We start from the raw sequence: 19,302 nt of genomic DNA, 5'->3' as shown, positions 1-19,302 counted from the left end.
GATAGCAATCATAGTGTCTTGAGCAGGAAAGTTAAAAAAAGGAAACGATATTTTAGGATAATTAATCTTTCAGTACTAAGTAGGATAGATCAAAATGGAAAGAGTATGGAGCCAGGGAAGTGAATTAGGCAATTAGGCAAATGTTGCAATATTTGAGTACAAGTAAAGGAGAGCCTCATCTAGGGAAGTGACCTTGAAAATGGAAAGAGGACAGAGGAGCCTTTTTATAAACTCAGGAGATTTAGGTGCCTTGAAATATTCTTTTAGGTATGTTTGAGTTTTATTACCATAACCCCAAAGCTCTGAGGTTTGCGTGACCTATCCAGGCGCACCTGTGGTGCCCGTATAAGCTTCCATCAGAATGTTTGCTTATTTCCTTGACAGCTTGACTATGAATTCCTTAATGGCAACAGCTTAAAGTTTCCATGTATCCTAGTGTCTAGCATTAACCCCCCTCCCAAAAAACAAAACAAAAAAAACCCCCAAAAAAACAAACAAAAAAAACCCCATTATGTTTTTTCCATGTATCCCAGTGTCTAGCATTAACCCCCCTCCCAAAAAACAAACAAAAAAAACAAGTATTTTTTTCCACATATCCTAGTATCTAGCATTAAGCCCCCTCCCAAAAAACAAAACAAAACAAAACAAAAAACAGTATGCCCCCAACTTAAGTACCCCCAACCTTAAGTACAAAAACAAAAAACAAACAAACAAAACCCAGTATGCCCCCAACCTTAAGTACTATAACAATAGTAGTAATAACAACTGCAACATACTTTATAACTTACAAAGCTGTATCCACCTCAGATGTATCCTGAAGTCATCTACTTACCCATCTCCCCAGCTACTGCCAGAATTGCATTTGTTTCCTAAACTGCCCCCACTTTACTCATATTTTCTCCAATCAATTACCGACATAGTAGCCAGACTGACACTTTTCTAACCCAAATCTGATCATGTCACTTAGAGGTTTAAAACCTTCCCCTGCTTTCTGTATCTCACTCATGCATATTAAATCCTGTAAGTTTTGCATTACTTGATCATGTAAACTCCTAGACTGGCTCCCTCTTAGCCAAAGTGGCGTTCTTTCAGTTTCTTGAAAATGCAAAGCTCATTCATGCTATTCCACCTATTACTGTGAAGCAATTCATCCCAAAGCTTAGTGGGTTCAAATGACGACAGCATTAGTTTTACTCACAGATGTGTAGTTGGGGCAAGGCTCAGCAAGTGTAGCTTGTTTCTGTAAGCACACTCACAGGCTGGGAGCTAGAACCATGCGATTGTCCATTAGTTGATGCTGGCTCATTGGCCGGGACTTCACGTGAGGATGTCAGAGGGAATCTCCCTGTGGTCTCTGTATGTGGCTTGAGCTTCCTTACAATATGGAGGCTGGGTTCCCAGGGTGACTTTCCAGAGAGAGAGAGCCAGACAAAAGACTTTCCTAACATAGCCTTGAAAGTTGGGCAGCGTCTCTTCCTCCCATCATACTCTGTTAATCAAATCAAGTACTAAGAGTAGCCAATAACCAAAGGGAGGGGAAATTAGACTCCTCCTTTTGATGGGACTAGCATCAAAGAATTCGTACACCTGTTTTCAACCCACCAGCCATGCTTCTGGGCGTATGTGCCAGCCCATCTCCCACCTTAGTGTGAACTTCTTTCTCTTTTTTCCTTTGCTTTCTTATTTTTTAAAGTTTCAGTTTGACTCTCAGTTCATGTGTCTTCTTATCTTCTAAATCTAAATTAGATCCTTCAGTTAGATTTCACAACACTCTGTTTAAAGCACTTGTTAACAATCTGAAATGATGTATTTATTTGAAGATAGCTTACTTACAATTAGTCTTCCAAGAGATCAGTCTGAAAGCTCCAGGAGACCAAGGGCTACTTGACCTCAAGGTGACCTCGAGGTGACCTCGAGGCCTGGCCAAGAACTGGTGCATAATAGGTTTTCAGTAAATATTTCAGTAAAAAATAGTGCACTGTGGAAGAGGTTTCTTTGGTTCATTTGCTTTTTTAAATTCCTTCTTTAGAAGAATCTGAAACACTTCTTATGCTTGAGAAATTTTAATTTCCATTCATTAATCCTAAAGCATATATATTTTTTAAATGCAGGGTCTTATTTTGGAAAAAACAAAACAATAACAACAAAACACCCATATAATTGTCACAAAGCATTTATTCTCCAAATTACTTTAATTATAATACATGATAAATTCTTCCAACCTTCATACCATGTTATTCCCTTAAAAAAAATTTTTTTACATTTCCAAGAAGTATACACCTTCTGGGGCAAAGGATGCTTTCGAGATTTTGGAGCACAAGATTGTCCCTGGAAATAGAAAGCTGATTGGTGAGTCCTGGAAGTTGGAATACATGTGTTGTTGTTGTTGTTGTTGTTGTTGTTGTTGTTTAAGATTTATTTATTTGAGAGAGAGAGTGTGTGAAGGAAAGTTGGGGCAGAGGGAGAAAATCTTCAAGCAGACCCCATGGAGTGTGGAGCCCAAGACTGGACTCTGTCTCACAACCCCTGAGATCATGGCCTGAGCCAAAACCAGGAGTCTGATGCTTACCCAACTGAGCCACCAGGCACTCTTTGTTGTTTTTAAATATTATTCCATTATTCACTCTGCTGCTGGAGTTTGTCAGGAGAATCTATCCTTATTAATTGTCCCTCCCTACTTCAAAATTAAATGCAAAACCTAGTGCTTTCAAAATCTCAATATAATAATTAATTGGCACAATCAAACCTCTTTTCTTACCATTTGGTGGAAATCAGAGAGATTTTCCTTCAGAGAGCTCTGCTGTTTTGAAAGAAAGAAGTTTCACTTTTAGAGAATAAGTATACTTTGCAGCCTTTTGAGAGGTCCTTACTCTTTGCTAGTTGGTAATAATGGGTTCTGTTGGATAGACAGGTAATAATATCATTCAATTCTCTCTTTTTTTTCTTTTTTTAGATTTTATTTATGTATTCATGAGAGACACAGGCAGAGGGAGAAGCAGGCTCTGTGCTGGGAGCCTGATGCGGGACTTGATCCCAGGACCCCACGATCATGATCTGAACCAAAGGCAGATGCTCCACCACTGAGCCATCCCGGCACCCCTCAGTTCTTATTTATGTATTATTTTGGGGTTGTTTTTTGTTTGTTTGGTTGGGCTTTTGTTTTTTTTTTTTTGTTTGTTTGTTTGTTTGTATGTGTGTTCCACTAAAATGCCCCACTGCCCACAGATGAGATTCAGATATGTGAAATAAGACAGCTGATTTCTGACCTAGAATGGCCAGTTTGGGTCATCCTTAATCTTACATCATAAAGGCTAGTTTATCAAGGACTCACTCTTTTTGGCTTCCCGGCAATTGTTAAGAACAAGAGCCATTTTAGATTCACACTGAGACATATCTCTAGATATCGCCTACTTGATCTGTGGCCCTGAGCATGTTGATTAACCCTTCTCAGGCTGTTTCCTCTTCTGTAAAATGAAGATAATGATACCCACCTCACAGGCTTGTGGTGATAATTATATGAGTGAGTGTTTTAAGGAGATGAACACAGCACCTGACTTAATAAATGTAAGCTCTTGGTGTGTTGTTTGCATTGACTGTCAGTACTTTCCTGAAAGCAATTTTCAAAGAGTAAAAACAATTCCACATTGATTTTTATCTGCAGGTGTAGGGAAGGAAGTTGAATCTGAAAAGACAAAGATAAAAACTGCTAAGTGCTTTCCTAACATTGACCCAAACTGTCACTCATATTTTACCTTGTTCCCCATTTTGTAGAATGATTCTGAGGTGACTGGAAGTTACTAACTTTTGCTATGTATGTGATGAGCTGAGGTTTAATTGTGCACATTTGGAAATGGCTAGTTGTATATGTGAAGGGAAAATGAATAATTGGATAGTTAACCCACCAGTGGGTTAACCAAGTTAACCCAGTGGGTTTCTCCACTTACCTAGCCTGTGTAATACCTGTACTTCAGCTCAGAAAATTGTTCTAAGTATTGTGCCTATCATGTTGGATGAGATATATAAAGATAAAGAACAAATACATAAGTAAACAAAGCTACCATGCCATGATCATGATAAGTGCAGTGTAGGATTTCCAGGATGCTACATGGTGTTGGTGGTAGTGGTAAAGTGGCATCAGGGAAGGTTTCTTTGAGGAACTCTAATTTGAACTAAATTTTAAAGGATGGGGAGAAATGTGTTTTTGTGTTTCATACATGGGAAAGGTAAATGCAGTATCCCAAGGCAGGAAAGAATTTAACTGGTTCCAGGGGAAAAAAAAAGACCATATGCCTGCAATATCAAAAGGGGGTACTATGAAAAGAGGTTAAAGATTCAACAATGACTATGCATAGACTTTTAGGCCACAGTAAGGAATCTGAATTTTACATTAAGTCACTGGGAAACTACTGAAGGTTATAATCAAGTGAATGTAGTTCCTTCATCTACATTTAAAAAGATAACTCATATCACTAAAAAAAAAATAATAAAAAATTTAAAGAAAACACAGAAGATAAAAAGTATTGGTGAGGAAGAAGAGATATTGGACTCCTTTGTGCACTACTGGTGGGAATGTAAAATGGTGAAGCCACTGGAAAACAGTAAGGCAGTCCCTCAAAGTTGTATGTAGATTTTACCGTAAAATGCAGCAATTCCACTTCTACATATATACCCCCCAAAACTGACAGCAGGGATTTAAAAAGGTATTTGTAGACCAGTGTTTATAACAGCATTCTTTATAATATCCAAAAAGATGGAAGCAGCTCAAATTTTGATGGATCAATCTATATATATATATATATATATATATATATATATATATATAATGTAATATTGAGCTTTAAAATATCTATATACACAAAAATGTATATAAATACAGGGTAATACCACTCAGTTTTAAAAATGTCACGTTGTTGTAACATGGATGAACCTTGAAAACATCCTAGATGAAATAAATCAGATGCAAAAGGATGAATACTACACGATCCCACTTATACGAGTCACCGAGGGTAGTTAAATTCATAGAAAGTAGAACAGTGGTCGCCAAGGACTGGTAGAAGAGGGTAAAGGGGAGTTATTGTTTAATGTATATAGAATTTTAATGCATGTTGTTTAATGCATATAGGAATTCTGATGAAAAATTCTGGAAATGGGAAGTGGTGATGGATTCATAACAATGTGAATGTACTTAATGCCACTGAATTGTTAAATTGAAAATGGTTAAAATGATAAATTTTGGGTTATGTGTTTTTTTAATTAAAAAAAAGACAACTAGTTGGATAAGGAGAGAGAGGTGGCAATATGAACGCAGAGGCCAGCTGGAGAATCTTGTAATTTTTGGTCGTAAATGATGGTGCCCTCAACAAAAGGGTGTCAGCAGAAATAAGCTTTTGTGTTCAAGGTCAAGTTGGGGCTAAGGAGTGATGATGGATTAGATAGGAATGAGGAAAAAGCAAACTTAAAGATAATTCTGTATTTGGGGTTTAAACAGCAGTGTGGTAGCAGTCCTGGCTAGGACTGACCTTAGAGCAAGGTCAGGGTTAGAGGGTTAAATTGGTCTGTCATCAGCACATAGATGGCATAGGAGGGACTAATTCTAGAAGAGATAACCAAATATAATAATAATAATAATAATAATAATAGAGGAGATAATCAAGGAAGGTGTAGATACAGTTGACCAGCTACAACATCAAAGCTACTATAAGAAAGTGCTGCATAAGAATTAATGAAGAAAGGGCACATCTCTGGCAAAGAGGGTTTCTGTGGGTTTTTTTTTTTTAAGCTGTAAAATTGAAATGGCCATGAATGAAATATTCTGGCATGGAAATAAAAATATTAATTGGGCTGGGCAGATAAAATTGTGCAAGCATGTTTTGCATTGGTAATTAGACCAATGGAGGTAGGCATGAGTGTTGGACCCAGAGCGTGTGCCACCACTGACAGATGTGCTTTCATGATGTAACATGGGATGGTTCGTTGGCATAAAAACTGAACACTCTCAGTTACTGTAGATGTATTTTCACACAGTCTGCCTTCTTGTGTTGAAATGTGAATGGGTCTCCCAGGATTTGCCAGGATCCAGACAGATAATGGGGTCTTTCCACGTCTAAGAGGCTGCCTACGGAAACAGAGAGAGCCGGGTGTGGGTATGGGTCAGATCTCTGAATACGGATCACTCCTCCTATATTGGTGCATCCTTGGGCAACTTATTTCATTGTTCTGGGGTATATTCTATCATTTTTAAAACAGAAGTAGTAGCGTGTAAGTCATAGACGTTTTACAAGAGAGAAAGATAACGCATGGGTACGCGGTTAAGTAAAGGAATGGTTGCCGCTCTTATGGACCTCTCTTGAGAATGGGACCTAAATTTGAGTGTAACCAAAGAATTCCATGGAACAAAGTAACGAAGGCATACTTTTAAGATGAAATCACAAATGGCTTGGAGGTCATTCTAAGGAATTTATTCTGTGCGACTTGAGTAGCTTCAATAGCATATGACAGGAAGGAAGAGCTTGGGAATTGTCACAGTCAGAATATAATATATAGATATTGATAAACTGTCTTCTCAGCCCTTAGGAAGAGTAAGTATATCACACTGGAGAGAACTTAAGGAGTAGCTTCGTTTTAAAAAATTGAGTACTTTCTATCAGACCAGTGATCTCCACACTTTTGATAGCCAATCTCCATCGATCAATTTTTTTTAACATTTATCCTCTTATTTATAATTCTATTCATTTTTTAAAAAGATTTTATTTCATTATTCATGAGAGACACACAGAAAGAGAGGCAGAGACACAGGCAGAGGGAGAAGGAGGCTCCATGCAGGGAGCCCAATGAGGGATTTGATCCCAGGACCCTGGGATCACGCCCTGAGCCGAAGGCAGATGCTCAACCACCCAGGCGTCCCTATAATTCTATTCATGAACAGATGTTCTAAGCATTGCATATGTTATGGAACATACTCAAAATAGAAATATTAAGTTGAGTTAAGGATGACATAAAATTCTAAAATATTTTTTGTTTTACCTATTAATTGTGTTTATGTTGTTTTGTTCCTGTTAGGACTATCAATTATTATCTTGGGAAATTCTGTGGCTGACTACACTACAATATTGATTTAACACTTTGAAATGCAGCAGTTTCAAGACCCATTTAAAATTACCTTGGCCAAAAAAGATACCTCACCATCTCACAAGGAAACACACATGCAACTGGAAAAGTTATATCATTAACTGATTATAACTCAGGAGCCTCATTTTATAATCCTGTCCATCTATTATGCAAAAGTTCTTTGGTAAAATTCAGACATTTCCCTCTTCCATGATGTCTGTCAGTTGTTCCAGAAGACTAATCAGATGTTGTATTTTTGTATTTTCAACAAATGGGCTTAAAATACCACTAAAATTATTCTTTTTGGCAGGTTATTTTACAGGTAGAAAATTCTGTTGCTGGAATTATTTTATTTTATTTTAATTCAATTTTACTTTATTTTTAGATCTTATTTATTTGAGAGAGAGAGAGAGAGAGCACGAGCAGGGCTGGGGGTGCGAGGAGTGTGGGGATGGGGATGGGAGGAACAGAGGGTGAGGGAAAAGCAGACTCCCTGCTGAACAGGGATCCTGATGTGGGCCCTATCCCAGGATCCTGGGATCATGTAAAGGCAGATACTTAGCCAACTGAGCCACCCATGCACCCTCTGGAATTTTATTTTATTTTTTCTGATTTTATTTTATTTTATTTTATTATTTATTTCTTTTTAGAGAGTGAGAATGTATACCCAGAGGGGAGGGGCAGAGGGAGAGAGAGAGTATTAAGCAGACTCCACACCCCCGCTCAGAGCCTGACACGAGGTCTAAGGTGGGTTTCTATGTGGGGTTGGAGCTCACGACCCAGAGATCATGACCTGAGCCAAAATTAAGAATCAGACACTTAACTGACTGAGCTAACCAGATGCCCCTGTTGCTGGAATTTTAGAGTAGGAAAATAAGAGAGAGGTGGTGGTCGTGGTTGTTGTCTTAAGTAAGTTTTATTTTATTTTATTTATTTATTTATTTATTTAATTAATTAATTAATTAATTTATTTATTTATTTATTTATTTATATTTATTTATTCATGAGAGACAGAGAGAGAGAGAGAGAGAGAGAGAGAGGCAGAGACACAGGTAGAGGGAGAAGCAGGCTCCATGCAGGGAGCCTGACGTGGGACTCGATCCTGGGTCCCCAGGATCACACCCTGGGTTGAAGAAACCGCTGAGCCACCCAGGCTGCACTTAAGTGAGTTTTAATAGGTGAAGTATTTATACCCTTTGGAGTACAAAGTCATGTGATAATGGTAACATGTCTAAACATGCATTTTTGACATGCTGTCTACATGGCACATCTTTCTTTCAAAAATAGTTTCTTTCACCTACATTGCTAAAACATCACTTTTATCTTGAGACAGATACCTTCACAGTAGCTATTACCCTCAAAGTATGTACTATTTGCAGCCAGTTGCCTTTACAGAAAAGGACAGCACTGTTGTCTTTTTGTAAAAGGAATGCATAACTTAAGTTTGACAACTCTTTAAAGTACTTTTTCATAAGATAACCAGGAAACATACATATGGTACAAAATATTTTCTTGGTCGTCCTCCATCATATCGCAAAGTTATATGCGATGTCTATTTTTAAGGTGATATATAACCCATAAATCCATTTAACCTGTCACAGAAAAATAGTGGTAGGTTGTAATGTATTAGAATCAAGCTAACTATTGAAGGTGATTCTGTAAACCGCTCCACACTGTGGAATTTTATCTCCTTTCTCAGGACACCTGATGGAATGTAGGCAACAAAAAAAAATGTCTGTCCAGGTGAGGGCTCCAGTGTCAGTCTCAACAATTAAATAAAAGTGAAATTTATTTCTTCTTATGTTATAGATAGGCGTATTCACGCATGAATGTGCGGATGAACACATGACATAAAATGTCGTGGCCTTTTGGGCCTACGTCCCAAGGGGACATTTTGTCCTATGTTGAAGACCCTGAGATTAATCTCCTCATCATTTTTTGGTGTTGATGAGATTGCATCTGCCTCCAGCAAACAGAGCAAGTTGAGTTGATCATCTACCTGACTTGAGGCTCAAGGACATGCCTTTTAGAAAATTCACAGGATACGTTGACCAGTGCTTCCTTCAATGAGGATAAAAAAGCACAGATTTGAGGAGAATTTTACTGTATTTAGATTTGTGCAATGATTTCAACATAGAGTAGAATCATGTTAGTGATTAATACAAGTAGTTACTTTTTTAGTTATTATTTCTGTCCACCTAGGAAAATGGGGATGGTGAGATGATATAAGGCACTGCTGTTGTTCATTGTTGGTTTTGTCTTTTTGAGGTTTTTTGGTCTTGTTTTGTCAGTGTGTATGCATATGTACATGTACACTATATATCCATCTTTTTTTTTAAGATTCCATTCATTTACTCATGAAACAACAGAGAAAGGGTGCAGAGACCTAGGCAGAGGGAGAAGCAGGCTCCCCTTTGGGAAGCTGGATGGCGGGACTGGATCCCAGGACCCAGGGATCTTGACCTTAGCCAAAAGCAAATGCTCAACCATTGAGCCACCCAGGTGCCCCCATATCCATCTTTAAAAACATAAAACACACTTAGGAAAAACCATGAAAGACAAGGAAGGAGACCAGTAAATCACAGTACTTTAGCTTTCTGGTAGAATGACTAGCATATGATAGAATCCCAATTAAAAACAACTGTTTTGTTTTGTTTTGTTTTGTTTTGTTTTGTTTTGTTTTGTTTTAATTTGCTGGGGGTGTTTTGTTTGTTTGATCACTGGAGCTCAGCCATTACTATTTGGGGGGATTTGTTCCCATAGCTATGAAGTACAAAGGGCAGTTCACTCATACGCAGAATGGAAAATCTCTCCCTAGCCTTTATATTCTAAGTTTTTAGTTTCAATCATAAATTAGAGAATTTCATGTTAAGGTGGAAAATATGGTCATCATTACCATTATAATTTTTACTAATGACCCAGCTGTTTTCCATCTCCTTGTCCAAATGGCATTGTCTCTTGATTGCTAAGATGTTCAGTGGTGTAACTTTTGGTCCTTCCACTGTTTGATTTCCATTTAAGAAGCCACTTAAATAGACAGTAAAATTCTAAAGGGATTGAATTCTACGTGTGCAATTTCATACACTGATTCATTCATGGTAGGGAAAGGATGGTGATTTAGAACCCATTTAGATTTTTGAATGAACAGAAAGGCTAATTTCTGCCTCATTAACTTATCCTATGAATTTTCAATTTGACCAATTCTGAATGACTACTCCCACATCAGTTTAGTGTTTTGGTTAATAGGTAGTCATAATTCATATTTATAGCCACTCTTCAAACTAGAAAAATTTTCTAAAATTTAGGGCCCCTAAATTCTGCCCTTCTTTATAACTATTAAATATGTGCCATTTCAGGGGGAAATGTCCTTAAGCCTTTGGTAATTCTGTGGGTAAGACCACAAATAGGAGATGGACACTTTTTAGTTGTTAATTTTAGTTAATAACAGAATTTAACAAATAATGTTTACAAGTCTCATACCGAAAAGTGGAAAACAACTTCATAGAATTGAAAACTATTAAAAATGCTTTCCTTCCATTTATCAAAAAAATCAGCTAATTGTATCAGAATATATGTTAACTATTACATACTTAAACATTTTTGTTAGTAAATATGTTAGAATTTAACCTGAATTCAATAATTTAAAAAATCATATCCCAAAATAATTTAAAAATCATATAATTGTGTAAATTGAAGTGATTGTTACTGTATAAATATCATAAAATACTATAATTAGAACTGTTACCGTTGCCCTTTTCCTTCCATATTGATTGCTGTAATTTGATCATCTGATCACTGGATACATGGGATGAGGGAACAGAAGGCTAAATGAGGACAAGCACAAGCTGACAGCCCACAAAGACCCCCCCCCCCACCAGACACACACACACACACACACACACACACACACACATAGGGTAAGTGTGACATTTATCAGGCATTCCTGGCTGCCCTTGAGCTAAGAGAAACAAAAAACAAATAGTTATAGTTAATTTACAGAGATTATATGGTTCTACAGCTTGAATTCAATAATTCAAACAGTTTACATTTTGTAATGTCTTACAGTTTACAAAATGTTTTAGTGATTTACCAGAAAAAAAAAAAAAAACATTCTTATCAATCTAACTTCCAGAAGGAAACTCCCAACCATCTTAATGTTAATGCTTTACTAGAGGGAAAAATAGCCTTAACCTGACAATGGCAAGGCCTCCAATATCTTGTAGGTCTTCTGAATACAAAAATTCTTTTGAAAACCTCCCTTTTCCTTACCTCCCCCAACTCTCAGGTATATAATCAGTCACCCCTTACAGTCCCAGAGCAGCAGCTCTTTCTGCCCACGGATCCTGTCCCTGTGCTTTAATAAAACCACCATTTTGCACCAAAGACGACTCAAGAATTCTTTCTTTATCATTAACTCCAGACCTCACCCCACCAAACCTCACCTATATTCTAAAACTACATCATGTGGACTTTGCATTTGGCCATACCACACATTAGCTGAAATGAGCTATACCTGAAATAACTAGCTTAGTCACAAATAGACATTGTGGTCTGGCAAAGTGATTTTTCAAGTTAAATAAAATTCCAAACCCTACCTCCTTTCTCTTCACCTTCAGTAATTTCCCTAATTTCTAAAATATATCCCTACCTGTCCTAATAAATTCACTAGTTTATTTAAATTCTCTTTGGAAAAAATATCTCAGCATCATTTCAAGATGTTCACTCTGTATGTTGGATCCTGCCAGTGGTGGAATCTTAATCTGGTTCTTGCACTGAGTAAATGAATAGGAGTAACTTGATTTTATATGAGGTCATTGATATACTTACTAGCTTTGACAACTGGAGGAAAATTTACTCCTCTAGATTTTAACTGGTCTGAGAAACTAAATAAAATATATGTATTCTAAAAATCCTCTGTTTCTATTTACTGTTAGCTATGAGAACTGCTACTGTCTCCTTTTTGTTGTTGATAACCATCTTTCAGGATACTGCACTGATATATGGGTGTGGATAGCTGAGTCGATTAATATAGGTTTCCCCCATATGGTTACATGAAATATTAGTGACAAAGATATTCTTTCTTAAGGAATTTAATAAAACTTTGCATGCCTGCCACTCCTTTTTTATCCTATACAGTCTGGTAAAGGCACTATCTGTTTCATATTCTGTTGGCACAGAATTTAATATTTAAATGTTTCCCTTTTATTGCTTGGTAAGTCTTCTGGCTCTGCAGAGAACAGCACTCTTCTGGTTGTTCCTCCATTTGAATAATCACTAAGTGCAGGAAATTGGTTTTGTCTCCAAGATAGGAAGATAATTTGAATATGTTAATAACACAGGGAAGGTAATTCAAGGTTAGACTTTGTTGCTGCATTTGAGGTTCTGTGGGGGCCTGTTCTCATGATAATGACACAGGCTAACCCACAGACAGTAAGAGGAGTCAAGTTTTTCCTCCAAAGAGACTTGTTTCTTGATAGTTTCCAGTGCTTTCAAATGCATGTGTCAATCCAGTAAGCAAAATAAGGCAAAACAAAGAAAACAGAAGAAAAAAAAGTTGTCTATCCTCAGGACTCTGATTACTTACATCTCACCTGCATTTCAGTGTTGCCCCATTTCAGGGACAAGTATTTATTTATTTATTTATTTATTTATTTATTTATTTATTTATTAATAAATTTATTTGTTATTGGTGTTCAACCCGTCAACATACAGACCAACACCCAGTGCTCATCCCGTCAAGTGCCCACCGCCCGGTCACCCCCATCCCCGCCCACCTCCTCCTCCACCCCCCCCCCCAGTCCGTTTCCCAGAGTTAGGAGTCTCCCATGTTCTGTCTCCCCTTCTGACACTTCCCACCCATTCCTTCTCCTTTCCCCTTAATTCCCCTTCACCACCCTTTATATTCCCCAAATGAATGAGACCATACAATGCTTGTCCTTCTCCCATTGCCTTATTTCACTCAGCATAATACTCTCCAGTTCCATCCACGTCGAAGCAAATGGTGGGTATTTGTCGTTTCTAATGGCTGAGGAATATTCCATTGTGTATATAAACCACATCTTTATCCATTCATCTTTCAGTGGACCCCGAGACTCCTTCCACAGTTGGGCTATTGTGGACATTGCTGCTATAAACATCAGGGTGCAGGTGTTTCATTGCATATGTATCTTTGGGGTAAATCCCCAGCAGTGCAATTGCTGGGTCAGGGCAGGTCTATTTTTAACTCTTTGAGGAACCTCCACACAGTTTTCCAGAGTGGCTGCACCAGTTCACATTCCCACCAACAGTGCAAGAGGGTTCCCTTTTCTCCACATACCCTCCAACATTTGTGGTTTTCTGCCTTGTTAATTTTCCCCATTCTCACTGGTGTGAGGTGGGATCTCATTGTGGTTTTGATTTGTATTTCCCTGATGGCAAGTGATGCAGAGCATTTTCTCATGTGCTTGTTGGCCATGTCTATGTCTTCCTCTATGAGATTCTGTTCATGTATTTTGCCCATTTCATGATTGGATTGTTTGTTTCTTTGCTGTTGAGTTTAATAAGTTCTTTATAGATCTTGGAAACTAACCCTTTATCTGATACATTTGCAAATATCTTCTCCCATTCTGTAGGTTGTCTTTTAGTTTTGTTGACTGTATCCTTTGCTGTGCAAAAGCTTCTTTTCTTGATGAAGTCCCAATAGTTTATTTTTGCTTTTGTTTCTTTTGCCTTCGTGGATGTTTCTTGAAAGAAGTTGCTCTGGCTGAGTTCAAAAAGGGTGTTGCCTGTGTTCTCCTCTAGGATTTTGATGGAATCTTGTCTCATATTTAGATTTTTCATGCATTTTGAGTTTATCTTTGTGTATGTTGCAAGAGAGTGGTCTAGTTTTATTCTTCTGCATGTGGATGTCCAATGTTCCCAGCACCATTTATTGAAGAGACTGTCTTTCTTCCAATGGATAGTCTTTCCTCCTTTGTCGAATATTAGTTGACCATAAAGTTCAGGGTCCACTTCTGGGTTCTCTATTCTGTTCCATTGATCTATGTGTCTGTTTTTGTGCCAGTACCACACTGTCTTGATGACCACAGCTTTGTAGTACAACCTGAAATCTGGCATTGTGATTCCCCCAGCTATGGTTTTCTTTTCAGGGACAAGTCTTAACCTGAGCAGGAACAATTTTGAGAACTCAGAATGATTAGCAAGCATAAAATAATCATATGATGGATTGAGCAAAAAATTTGCTGGTGGCCCTATGTATACTCAATCTTCACATCAGACCTGCAAATTCAACATTATTTCCCCTGAATGCCTATGTGAGGAAGTTATTCCTTACCTATCCATCCATCAGGTGCATTTGACAGCACTGAAAAAAAAAAACATCGAGAGACAAACAATCTCAGAAGGCAAATGTATTTGCTGTCACCCAGGAGAATAGTATTTTAAAAACAAAATTTAAAACAGAGATATATTTCAAATGACAATGTTTGAAGATGAAGTCTATGGTGTGGTCTTTAAGGAATAAGGTATACCTTCGAATATTGTTTTGTATATTTAACTTCATTTGCTATCAAGTAAGATATTAAAGATTACAATTCAATAGAAAACAAAGGTTTTCTCTGTTGCTTCTGTCATATTTCAATTTTTAAAATTTCCTTTTTACTGTTCTAGATTGACACAGTGCTAAGGCCACCCACCTTGCTCTATTTATATAAGGGTTTTGTTCTATAGAAATAGAATAAGGTTACTTATACCAGAGTTTCCTAGACTTCTATGATGATTATGGACCAGTGTTTGAATCTGATCTACACTGTTTATACCTGATATTCATTCATTGGTGACCTCCAGAGTCAGCATTTACAAAGCCCTAGATATTTTGGGCAATAGCAATTGTCTACCATTGATACGGAGTGTACATCCACCTTGTATTTGATCGGTTTTACCTCACCATGTTGACCGACTTCGTCTCCTCCAAGAAGCATTAGCATCTTATGTAGGGCTGTTGGGTACAGATTTCTTTTCTCCATCATACCAAAAATGATCACTCTCAGAATTCTGTGGTGTCAACAGCCTAAAGGAAATAGTAGAAGACAAAAACAAACTCAAGAGACTATGCTCTCTCAGTGATGAAAAGATATTTAAGCAATTATTTATTTTTCACTGCAGTTTCCATAATGAGTATTGGATGTAAAGAAGCCCTATGGATCCAATTAATACTTTAGGCCACTGTAGGTATAGTTACTTGTTTTTTATATCCATCTAGAGTACCATTGTCCACAGCGGTTTTGTTTTAATAAGAAATGTTATTGACGGCTTGCGAGTTTCATACTCTAACCTGACACTGATATCCTTGATATTCTACTGTTTTGTGGGAAGATGCGTTGCAAGTTTCCATTGAGAGTTATCCCTGGTCAATTTTACATGATGTCTGAGATTTCTTGGTTAACAAATAACAATGATATGAAGAATGGTAAACTCAAGGTGGCCCATAATCTCAAAGACAGTTATCTGATGAATAACAAACTTTGACTATAAAATGGTAGGTCCTGTAGCTTTTCACAGTTAAAAAGAATTATTCACTTCTCAATCATTTAGAAAACTGACTTTCAGATAAGTGACATAATATAAAAGAGAACCTGAAGAAATGTCACAATTTATTTATTTTTATTATTCCAGCTCATTTGTTTGAAAGGGTAAGGCATAAATCAATATGTATTTTTGCAACATGCTATTTTTTCATTATCCATTTAGAATTTATATATTTTCATAGTCATTCTATTTGTATATAAATCACAGGGTTTATTATTAACAGTTTCCTCTTTTCTGTCACCTTAAACGTGGTTGCCAGTAGCTTAGCACCCATGAGTAACCTAGCAACAAGTCAGCTCTCTAACAAGTTAGAAATAAATGCAAACAAAGTGTTATGGAAAAAAAGAGTTCAATTTCAGAATATTAGTGCATGTATAACGTTAAAAATCAAGATGAAATCTTCTAATTTGAGGGAAATTGCATTACAATAGGTATTGAATTTTCTAGTAAATAATACATTGCCAGTGAAATCTTGTCTCCTTCATTCAGAAAACAAATGGAATCTATTTCAGACTGCACCACTGTTGACTAGGTAACTGAATATATGTGTCTTCCCTGGAAGCCTATTCATTACAGATTAGATGAGAGGAGTGTCTTGGCATGTTTTCACTGTGTGGTAGATGAGTTTACTAGATGGAGTTTCGACAAAAAAACCTTCCTGACAGTGATACATTGTTGATCCCTTAAATAGTTTTAGAATAAATATTTTATTTTATTTTCGAAGGTTTGTGCTTACAGTACTGAACTTTTGGGGGCATCATTTTCTTGGAAATACTACAAATGAGTCCACCTGGTTTTATCACATGTTAAGACTTTTGGTCTATTTAATATGCATTTCATTTGCTGAAATTTAGCTTAATAAAATTACTGTTTATTTTTGCTGAGAAAATAGGTCTCCTGTGTTTCAGCTGTCAGGTCATAATGGAAGTATATCAGGGATTGAGGAAAAGCTGTAGTTTCACAGGGTCATCAGTTATATGATGAATCGACCCAGGTGGGGAGGGAAAAATACACACTGGTGAGTTCCTTCCATTAAATAGCGCAGCTTCTATTCTGTGAGACAGGAGGAATTATTTGGCCTTTTTCAATTTGACAGGCAGTTCACTGCACTGCAAGAAATCTTTGTGCCCCATTGGAAGATTGGGGTAAGGGACCCAAGGATAGGCTATGAGCTGAACATATGATTATGCATTTAAAATGAATGCATAGAATTGTAGAACTGGAAAGCATCTGCTCTCTGGTGAAAATTATTTTCCCCACATACCCTGAGTTTTAGGTTACTTTAAAAATCTGACCTGAAATGACTGAATTATTGTTATATTCATGATTTGGATGTGAGCTCAACTCTGACATCTATCACTCTCCACACAGATCTCCCTTCTTTGGGGAAGAGGAGAATAAAAATCATGAGATCCTTAAAGAGAGATCCAAACACACTTACAGCAAGATAGTCTGATTTTATTTATATATGAGATTGAAGTGACTTACATTATTTGGATTGAAGTGAGTCACCTTTAAATATTCTTTCACGAGAAACACCTACCCTTGAAGACATGTAGCTACAATTGAATAAATCAATTGCATGAAATTTATACTGAAAATGTCTTGACAGAATAATATGGCCTATATTGTTGATGTTACCCATGATGGCTGTCGTCTTTGGTTAGTTGTTCAGGAAAGTGATATTTTAGATGTGGCATATGCACATTAACTACACTTTTTGGCATAGATTTCTCATTGGGGCCTTATTGTGGAAAAGGTACCATCCCTTATTTTGGGAAGTTGAGTTCCTAGAGGGCAGGGATCATCTTATCTGTTATTTTATCTGGTACTGAGTGTAACTTATAAACAATAAGCTTGCAAAATGACTAATCTTTTTCTTTTTCAGTTAATGTTTGTAGGTGTGTCAGAAAGATCCATGACAATCACCAAAATTATATTAAAATAAACTACAGCATATTTATTAAAAGAGATAAAACACTTAAATAATATATACCCTTGTAGAGGAAATAAAACTTAAAGATCCACTATGGACATACCTTAATTACTGTAGAATTATTGCTCAATTGTGACATTGAACTGAAAGGAACTGTACTTATTGCAGGTTTGGTTACAAAAGTACGGCTACCTTCCACCAACTGACCCCAGAATGTCGGTGCTGCGCTCCGCAGAGACCATGCAGGCCGCCTTAGCTGCCATGCAGCAGTTCTACGGCATTAACATGACGGGAAAAGTGGACAGAAACACAATTGAGTAAGTAATGGCATCTACTCTCTTTCCTTTTGTGATCCTTGAGCCCAGCTTCATAGTCTGAAAAAGCTGTAGTCAACTCCACCAACTACAAGTGAGGCAATTCATCTCATGTCTCTTTGCTTTGGAATTGGACCTGTCGTAACCCTACTCCCCTAGGATGTCAGGTTGGTCCAAGTCAAATTTACCCATTTGACTTTAGCAACACATTTTCAAATAGGGGGGAAAAGGAACAATGAGAGTCAAAGTAAATGTACCATTGAAACTATTACAGGAAGGGCTATAGTCAGTGATTTGTTGGCTTGTGCTGCTGGTGCAGACATGTTGGACACATCTCATTCTGTTAAGTGACATGATATCAGTAGCTTGAAATTGGCCAAATTAGAAATATTGACTCTAAGAAAAATGGGAAACAACACAAATCAGGGCTCTCTTTGGGGGAGGAAGGGTATTAGATAGTTAACTATCTAGTTAGTCAGGCTAGATAGTCAGGCTAAGTTTATTAGCCTCCTAGTAGTGGTAATTCTCTATGGGAGTTAAATCAAGGAGAGGTTAACTGCTAGTCTGTCCTTTCAATGTTTTATTAGCAAATGTCTTGTTTTTACTACATATTAATATTTGTTATTTTATTTGTTATTTTATTGATTGAATCATCAATCATTTGTTCATTTATTTATTCAACCAATAACTCCTTATTGGGCATCTCATCTGTAAAAGAGGCATATGCAGATCGAAAGATAGAGTCTCTTCCTGAAAGGAACTTCCGAGTTAACTGTGTAGCTAGACATAATCACAAATTATTTTGCCACAGGTACACTGTAAGTTCTGTAACATTATGAAACAGCATTATTGTTTTTGGACAGCAAAGGAGGGAGTGATTAATTCTTTCAGTGCAGGGAAGAATCATCTGTGTTTATTGGGTCCTTGATACAAAGTAAATCTACTTCATCATGTAATATGATCATCATACATCAACTCTCCACAGTAGGGAAGACAAGGATACATTTTTCTTCTACTTTTTCGAGTAAAGAAACTGAAAGTCAAAGGCTAAGTGAATTCCAGAGTAGTTGCAGAATCCAGACCTTTTGGTGTTTAGTTCAAGAACTTTCTACTGTATCTCATGTTGTGGACCTCAAGAAATGACACATTTATTTTTCTTTTTAAACCTTAAATACCTTATTTAAAACTAAATAAATACTAATTTAATATATAATTTAAAAATCACATTTTGCCTTCTAACACTTAGAGCATATCAGTCATACTATTTCTATTTCATCAACAGTACAAGTACATAATAAAAGGCTTGAAGATTTAACGTCAAATCAGCTTGGAAAAAATAAATATAATTACTTCTCCTAGCATTTTAAGAGATACATAAAT

General features: G+C 36.9%; 1 protein-coding gene across 1 annotated transcript in view; it reads left to right on the top strand.

Moving 5' to 3' along the window:
- Positions 1 to 19,302, top strand: part of MMP16 (matrix metallopeptidase 16) — a 291,287-nt gene that overhangs the window by 125,562 nt on the left and 146,423 nt on the right. Inside the window, exon 2 of the mRNA XM_025433473.3 lies at positions 17,777 to 17,925. Coding sequence (XP_025289258.1) covers positions 17,777 to 17,925 — 149 coding nt within the window. The remainder of the gene's footprint in view (positions 1 to 17,776; positions 17,926 to 19,302) is intronic.

This window comes from Canis lupus, chromosome 29 (genome assembly GCF_003254725.2).
Source record: "Canis lupus dingo isolate Sandy chromosome 29, ASM325472v2, whole genome shotgun sequence".
Lineage (NCBI taxonomy): Eukaryota > Metazoa > Chordata > Mammalia > Carnivora > Canidae > Canis > Canis lupus.
This window is presented reverse-complemented; position numbering and strand designations above follow the sequence as displayed.